At 29.1% G+C, this 9530-nt stretch overlaps 1 protein-coding gene across 1 annotated transcript; it reads left to right on the top strand.

Moving 5' to 3' along the window:
- The first annotated feature begins 6050 nt into the window (after positions 1–6050).
- LOC114419461 (putative septum site-determining protein minD homolog, chloroplastic) lies at positions 6051–6572 on the top strand. The gene has a single exon (XM_028385133.1). It carries the CDS (start codon positions 6051–6053, stop codon positions 6570–6572), a length of 522 nt encoding a protein of 173 aa, XP_028240934.1.
- The last annotated feature ends 2958 nt before the right edge of the window (positions 6573–9530 follow it).

Below are 9530 nucleotides of genomic sequence, written 5' to 3'. Positions count from 1 at the left end.
GAATAGATCCAGAAACTAATACAAAAGCAGTTACAAAGTTTGTTACAAATCTGTTAAAGTTCAAAATGAATTTGGCGGGAAATGACAGCTTGATTAAGATGAGATTCTGCTTCACTCGGCGCCGGCACCGTCATTGCCGCCTGTCGGTGTGCCTGCACTGGAGGTGGTCCTGCAAAGGCTCCTCCGCGTCTTTCTCCTTTGTGCACCATCCTTGCAGGTATTTGAAGTTGTGCATGTTGATTTATGGCTGTTGTTATTTTTTTACTTAACTTGAAAGCTTGATACCATGAAACTGCATGTTGTATCTTTCTTGACGGGTTAATGTTGCTATTAAAAGAGATTGGACTATGTGTTTCTTTGCAAAGAATAAACTCATTTTTTTGGTAAGCAAGGAAACAATAACAGGACCAGGCCCCAAGAAAAAAAGAAAGAACAATAGCCACGGACGATTACTATTATATTTTATCAAACTTTTGCAATTTTTTTTTTGTTTGAGAACTTATGTATTTACTTTAAAGATATGATAGGATTATTGTGGTGACAATTTACTGATTTAGTTCTTTTTGGATATGATGTGGTTGGAAGTATTCTAATTTCTATGGGTTTTTTTAAATATACTTTTTAGATATTACAACCATTGCATGGAATGGTCAAGAGAGGTTGGGAGAATGTTGATGTCCCTAAGTTTGAGTGTGAGATATGTGATGCCCAATTAGATTTTGCTTTACCTTCAGCTTCTTCTTGTGAGGCTATTATGGAAATGGTAATTGTTAAAAAAGAGTATACTGTGTTCCTAACACTCCCCTTATGTAAACTTGTGACGGTTATTTATGGGGTGTTCCTAGCACTTCCAAACCAGTATGCATCTTTCTATTTATCTGGCTTCTTTAAGATCAACAAATAGTTAGAAATGCTGGCTACACATAATTCATTGTTTGTAACTTTCAGATAAGTTGAAATGAGATAATATCAACGTGTGAATATTGATTTGTCTTTTACTAAGCTACCATATGTGGAAGTGAGAATAATTTTTCACTGGAAAATTGCACTTTTACTCTAGTTTATTTATTTCGAATTGAGCTAAACTTTCTTTCTTTTTTTCATTCCTTAGTTGAAGTTGATTGTCTATAACTGAAAGAAAGTACTGTTGATTCAGTCTTCAAGAATCAGGATCTTAACATGGATGTTCTTTATCGTACTGGTGAGACACAGTAGGTGCAATTTTCTGTAGTTGAACTATAATTTATTTTATAAAATAAATTAATTAATTAAATATCTTGTATGTAACCAAAACTAGAATAATGTTTTAGCAGATAGAATGAGATGTTGTGGTTGGTATACTGTTGTCTAGTGTCTCCATTTCATATGCCATTTCCACATTACCTGTTGCACCAGTTCAAACATTAAAGTTTGGTTTAATTTGATTGTGTTACTATTAATTGATACTCTTATTGTCTAGTTGGCATGTTTTTGGTGGTGGCAAGGGAAAATGGGGACAGATGATTGAAATCTGTGGATTAGAAACATTAAATATTGTTCTTATACTTACACCATTTTTGGTTATATGTGTGCAGGTATCCCTTCATATACTTCTCGCCTACTTTCAATAAACTTAAGAGGTATTTAATTTTTAAATATTATATTGATTATTTGATTATTTTGATAGCATGATAATTGGTAACTAATCATCGCAATTTTAAAAATCATCCATTTCAAGTTGATTATCATTATCATATCATATTATATGAAATCAAAATTCATATAAATTAATGATTTTATTGTTGGATTTAATTAGATATACCCACTACCTTATTTACTATAGTTATTATAATGATGCATTTTTATAAACTAAAAAATAAATAAATAAATCAATGACATTTCAACAGAAACATTGTCGCATTCTCATGTAACATTTGTTTATGCGACAAAATATATTCTTTATACTAATAAATTAATAAAGTAGTTTAATTAATAAAGAATATATTTATTAATAATAAATATATTCTAATACATATGTATTAGTGAACAAGTGATATCAAGAATATAAAAATGAAAAGAAAAGAATAAACATAGACACGATTAATTTCTCATTTTTAATGTTTCAATCTTATAATTAACATCTAAGTATATCATAATCAATTAAATAAGTTATTTCATTCATTATTTCGATCTCATGATAGAAATGATTATTGTATTTAATAAATTAATTAAGTATTATATTATACGAAATCAAAAATCATAAAATTTAATAATCTAATAAAAAAATTTAATCATAATATTCTTTATATATTTTATGAAAAAATTATTTAATCAAAATATACATAATTATATATTTTTCAAGCCGGTCCGATTTGAACCTATAATAATTTGAGTTTGGACTTAAATTTTCACGATCCAATATCCAATATATTATATATTATGTTCCTTCCTTCTCCGCATCCCACTCCACCGGGCTCCTTTTCTCACGGTAATAATTTCCGATAATTCGATTGTCTTACTTGAGTTTGTTTTTTTTTTTTTTTTTTATTTGTGTTAGCCATTAGCCCGCAGATTGAATCAAGCTAAGTCACAAACCCTAATTTTCGAGGATGACTGGTAAGATTTTATACTCCGAGAAGTATGAATACAAGTATAAGCACGATTCTATTCCCTTCATTAATTTTCTCTGTGATTAGCTCAGTTTTATTGATTTTTTACGTTAATTTGTTCTTCAGGCATGTGGTTCTGCCTCTTGAAGTCGGTAAAATGCTTCCACAGAATCGGCTTCTCAAAGAAGTAATTGCTTTTTCTCCCTTTATTTTTGTCCTTTGTGTGTAAATGAGAGCGTCTATAATTTTTCTTTCCCCACATGCATAAAACCTCGTTAAATCAAATGTCTTGTTATGAAAAGCTCACGATGATATCATCTGAGTTCTGCACCAAAACGATTGATAACCACTGGGAGTGAGAAAATAAACTATAGTCAGCTTGTGCATCGGATTTAGGGTTTTCTCATGCAAATTATGAGTCAAGGGGTAAGTTTTTGCAGCAGCCGCAGGAAATCCAGGCACATCAAAGCATGGTTTCTCGAGTTGAAAATCTGAAAGTGGAAGAGCATTAAACGTGTATAGTTTTTTGTTTGTTTGTTGGAATACGTACGTGACTAACATGTGGTAGAATTCTCTTTTTGTCGATAATTTTCACGTGGTTTCAATTGTCATTTAAATGTGTTGTGAACATGATTTTCTTGAATTGTCATAATCTCTTGTATGCTTGGTGGATTAATAATAATTATAAATTTATAATAGTCATTTTCAGTAACAATATTCTGCCATGTTCTAGCATTTGTGTTTTTTCAAGTGGTCACAATGCGTTGTCTGTTCATAGGTATGAAACATCGATACCGACACAGATATCGAACACGACACGGATACGTAGACATCTATAATGTCTAAAATATAGAACGTAATACGAGTGTCATGTCAGTGTCGGACACTTACACGAATATCAGACAGACACAACCAGAGACTAGAATGTCCGTGCTTCATAGGTTCACAGTGATATTTATAACTATCATTTGGTTGTAGAATATGATAAGAAAACTATTTTAATCTATAATTTGTTGCATCAATAATATTAATATATTAAAAAGTATTGTCATTATTATGTAATGTATAATATATTAAATAGTATTATTATTATTATGCAAAAAATAGTATAAGATTTATATATAATAAACATAATTAATATATAGTAATACAATATTAATTTATGTACTTTTTTATTTATCATATTATCTTATATATTTATATTTATAATGGTTTTGACTAATTTTAAATTATATTATTAATTAAAGTAAAATAATTAAATAATTATTATTCAAATATATTTTAAGTGTTAATTATAATTTTAAAATCTTATATAATTTTTTTTTTTGCAATTTTAAGAAAAGTAGCTACTTAAATGAAATATCATTTTGTATATTTAGTTTAAATTATATATTTTATCATTTGTAAAAAATATAAACTAAAAGTGAAATTTAAGTATCTTAGTTGATTGTTAAGAATTATATAGATAAGAAATTGAAATCTCCGCTAACTATCCAGATAAAGCTCTTGATAATGGTTGATGCGACGTGAAGTAAATTTGAAGTATCTTAGTTGATCGTTGAGAATTATATAATTATAATGCAATTATGTGTTATTATTGTTTTTTTATTATGTTATTGGTATGAGTATCTTTTCACTTTGCCATTTATTAATTTTTGTTCTTAGTTTCTTGGGAAGTGAGTTTAGTACCACTCGAAAAATTATTTGTTATATGAGACTTAAGAATAATAGGATTACTAACCATGTTTATTAGATTTTGAATGTGATATTTTTTGTATTTTATGTATTTGAATTGGAATATCCTTTTGATTGAAAATTAATTAGGACTCATTTGGAGTTTAAGGATGAAAATTAATTATAAGGTAAATCGAAGAATAAAAATGGTATATTTTCTCAATACGCGAAATGTTAATCGTGCTTTTTCTAGTATTTTTTTTTTTTACATTTCTTGTAATTGGTTAAAATTTATTGAAAATCATTTAATAGAACCTATTTATTATATAATAATATTTTTTTCTGATTTGAATGTACGATTCACCAAAATTCATAATTATCACTAATTTCGACCGATTACATTAAGAGTTAGAAACTCACTCCAAACCTTATTCAAAGATACACCTTGAAGGGTGGTATGCGATATGGACTTATTCAAAGATACCCCTTGAAGTTGAAACAACTCACTCCAAACCTTGCTAAGGAAAATAGGATCTTTATCACTAGTGATGGAAATAGGCATCCCATGGAATTTATAACATGATCCAGAAACAAATAAGCAAGATCAAGGGTGGTGCATGTAAGGGTGGGATAAGGGTAGAAAGTGAGCGTAGTACTAAGACGATCCACCACCACAAAAATAACTTGTTGGCCATGAAAGGAAGGGAGTCCTTCAATGAAGTCCATACTAATTTCATCCTGCACCTTATTAGGAATGGGTAGAGGTTGTAATAACCCCGAAGAAGCAGCCAAATCTGGTTTACACCTTTGGCAAATGTCACAATTTTTTACATTCTGCTGAATGTCTTTAGTCATATCTTTCCAAAAGAATAATGATTTGATTTGTACAGCTATCACATCAATACCAAAATGCCCTCCCAATGGAGAATCAACCGTCGCTACAAAAAAACCTTGATTTCACGATCGAAGAAACTGGCACCAAAATGACTGTATCGGTCGCTAATTAATTTTTCCATTGATTTAGCCACCGCACGATATCAGTAGCAGAAACCCCAGTCACAAAGCTGTTTGTTACTGAATTTATGAGCTGGTCGCTAAATTATTTTATTTAGCGACCAAACTCAAATGGCGATCGCAAAATTATTTTTAATAATGATTATTTATATGAAAAAATAAATCATTCAATCACTATTTTAATGATTAGCCATGAATTAGTGATCGATTCATTCCGTCACTAAATTATAAATATAATTAATGGCTAATTCTTAGGCAATTTTAGTAACCTAATTTTGTGGTTATTTAGGCTGTGTCTGCCACCGAAATCATCCGATCACTATTTTTAGGAACTCACATGTCGATCGCTAATAACTGCTAATGTTATATGAATATTAATTTAAATGATTATTTTGTGACCGATATTGCAGTCACTAATTTAGTTGTATAGATTTTTTTATATATTTTCACAATTCCATTAGAGTGCGTTTGGATAGGATAATTTAACTAGGTAATGTATTTTGCCTAGGAAATTAATTTTTTTTTATTAAAAGTAATTGTTTGGATATTTTAGTAAAATGAATTCAAAATTTTAGAATTTTAAAAAAGATTTTAGTTAGTTAAAAGAATAGAATTTCAAATTCTATCTTCAAGAGAGTGAATTTCAAATTCTATCTTTTGGTTTCTCTTCTCTCTTGCGGAAGCCACGACTCCACGAGTTCTCTAGTGAAATTGCAAGCCTGAGCTCTCCGGCTCCACCCCCCGCATCGCCTCATCACCTCCGGCAAGGGTGGCATGGGCAAGACCACCACTGCCAACATCGGCCTCTCCCTCGCCCATCTCGGCTTCTCCGTGGTCGCCATCGACGTCGACGTCGGCCTCTGCAACCTCGACCTCCTCCCCAGCCTCGAGAACCACATCAACTACACCGTGATCGAGGTCCTGAATGGCGACTGCCACCTCGACCAAGCCCTCGTCTGCGACAAGCGTTGGTCCAACTTTGAACTCCTCTGCATCTCCAAACCCCGCTCCAAACTCCCCCTCAAATTCGGTGGCAAGGCCGTTACCTGGCTCGTGGATGCACTAAAAGCACGTTCACAGGGTTGTCTCGACTTCATCCTTATCGACTGCCCCGCCGACATTAACACCGGCTTCATCACCGCCATCACGCCAGCCAACGAGGCTGTCCTCATCACCACCCCCGACATCACTAGCCTCTGCGACGTCGACCGCGTCACCGACCTCCTCGAATGTGACGTAATTTCACTGTTCGAACAAGTCGCGTGGAGGCTCGTGGAGCAAGACAACATTTGTTGATTTTGGTTTGAAATATAGGATTGTCATTTGGTGATAATTTGTGATTGTTGAAGAGAAAGGTTGTATCCAAATACAAAATTTTAAAAATAAAGAAATTTAAATTAAAACATTTGAAATTTTCAGCCTCATCCAAACACACTCTTAATGAAAACCACAATACTCACAAATTACGACCGCAATTACAAACATCAATATCATAATTATAAGAATATATATCAACTAATATCAGTTGTTTACATCAATCATTCTCATTAATCAAAATAACACAAATAAAGCATGTCTCCACATCTAACATAAAGTTCTAACCAAAAGAATTACTGTACACTCTTGGTTATAAAATATGCAATAGATTTTTTTTAATAAAAGCAATAATTATAGATAAAAATTACAAAAAACATAATATTTTTTATTATAATCTGATCGATGATCTAAACTAAGGTAACTCAATATTAATCGAATTGGATCGATTTGGATAGAACATAAAAAATTCAAAATCCGAACTAAATCAAATAAATTAAATATGATCGTTTTGGATTTGATTAATATATTTACCCTAAATCTAAACCAAACCAATTATATTAGCGTGAATTTGAGACTAAGTATCGTTACAAGTTAGCGCATCACATAAATTACTTTGTTTTTCACAAATCACAAATAAATTACTTAAGATGTATTACTTAATATTACATTAATATTATTATTTTTAATTCAATCTTTTTACATTATTATGACCTAATGTTTTACATTAATAGTATTTAGTTTTCGAATTATATTTAGACTAATTATTTTAAGCTTAAAAACATTTTATTTTAAAATACGTATGATAGTATAATAATAGATTATTTTAGTTATATATACACAAATAATTTTAAAATACGAATAAAGTTCAACATAACCTATGCGAATGTCCGAATATTATGCTAGATTTACTTTAAAAGCAATTTTTATGTTGTTTCTAATCCACAATCAAGTTTGCACCAAACGTAGATTACATTATTAATTTAAAGAAAATTTAAACATGATATTAAATTGAGTTTGAGATTCCAAAATATGTCTCAAGTCTTCAAACCAGTATTCAAATATATTCTAAATATGTTTTATGATGTTTTTTTCCCTTAATCTTCTGGTTTATAATGAGAAATCGGATAAAAAAATTATTTTTATTAATGATTAATATTATTTAAATAATTTAATCTTAATTTTAATACATTAATCACTTGATTTATATTTTTAGAATGTTGATAACAAGCATTATGAAAAATTTAATCAGTTTAAAGAATAAACGTTAATAGTTTTATAGTTATAATATGATAAATAATTTTATTTTTATTTATACATCACTTATATTTATAAATATTGAGATTTTACGCAAAATACTAGTATTTTAATAAGTTGTCGCTAATAAAAAAATTGTTGTCAGTATTTTAAAATTACTCTTCTAATTTTTTTTAATCCAAAGTTATATCTATACTCTCTCAAAAAAAAAAATCCAAAGTTAGATCTAGAATTTTTTTTTTTATAACAAACTCACCAGACTAATTTATTGAAAAAGTAGAATAATAACTAAGAGACAAATCCTCTACAAAAGACGTACTCTATTCAATTGGGAGTTTACTTAAATTAGATTTTGAATAATTGAAGTCAAATTTCAGATATTGAAGCTGTAATATGCAAAAATTAATCATTCACCACAACAAATACAAAAATTAATCTATAAACCAGTTATTTTTTAACTACTCAACCAATTCAATATAAATATAACTAATTGAACTGATTAAAATTTCAACCTCGTATTAGAATATTTAATCATTAGTCTGAAGTCTAAAGTGTACGGTACATACGGCAGTGAAGACTGATTGAGTCAGTAGCCGGTGACCCGAGTGTTGTGATAAAAAGTGCCCTACGCGCTTTCCTTCAGAAATACGTGGCATGTGGCAAGTGGAAGGACCACCGTACGAAAGCATAATAATTAAGCTTTATGCACTTGTTCTTTCCTGTCGAACCTACATTATTATATTCTAATCTAATCTCAGCTTATTCTATATATTATAATCTTTACTATTTTTTCCCAATGTATGATGTGACAGTGGTTAGTGGAAACTTCCTATTCATTGTAACTACTTTTAGACTGGCAATAAGCTAGAAGTAAAAGAATATGTTCACTATTCATCTTTTTCTAATCAAATCTAATCAAATCGAAGTATAAATAATTTAGACTAAAATAATCACTCTATATTTTACAGGAAAATAACTACACTACTCTGTGATTGCTTTTCGACGAAATTAGATCAATACAACAGAGTTTGGATTCTTATAAATTAGTATGAAATGAGATGATGAGTTAATAATTCATAATGAGTAATTTTAAAAAAATTATTAGACCTTTTTATGTTGAATATGTTGTTGTCCAAAAAAGGGAAAAAACACAAGCTGATATATGCACCTAAAAAACAAAATATAAGACAATTATACAATAAATTAAATCTCTCTTATTTTATGACACAGATATCTTATAATATACTATATAAGATATGGTTTAGTTTGAGTAGATTAAGATGAAATTATTATAGATATATTTTTAAAAAAAATATTTAATATAATTATATATTTAAAAATTGAATTTAAAATTGTTAATTTAACTAATAATAACTTCAAATGATACACTCATTTTTTATCAACTAATTTTTTTTTATCAAAATACACTCATTTAATGGTGTTTAACTTTAATTTAATGTCATTTTTGTCGTACACTACTGAAATAATTTTTTTTATTAGTGGATGTTTTCCTCCCAACATAATATTTAAGGATTAATTATGAATGAAACTTTAGATTACTTCGTTAAAAAAATACAAATTACTATTATTTAGGTTAATTATTGTTGTTATTGTATATTATAGATAAAAATATTAAAAATTATTAACACAAGTAATTTGATGTTTAAATTTTTTAATTAAAGT

Source organism: Glycine soja, chromosome 7, assembly GCF_004193775.1.
Source record: "Glycine soja cultivar W05 chromosome 7, ASM419377v2, whole genome shotgun sequence".
NCBI classification, from domain to species: domain Eukaryota; kingdom Viridiplantae; phylum Streptophyta; class Magnoliopsida; order Fabales; family Fabaceae; genus Glycine; species Glycine soja.
The sequence above is the reverse complement of the archived record's forward strand: the minus strand, read 5'-3'. Positions and strand labels throughout refer to the sequence as shown.

Coding starts and splice junctions, on each gene's coding strand:
- LOC114419461 (XM_028385133.1), top strand. CDS start 6,051: ATGGGCAAGACCACCACTGCCAACATCGGCCTCTCCCTCGCCCATCTC.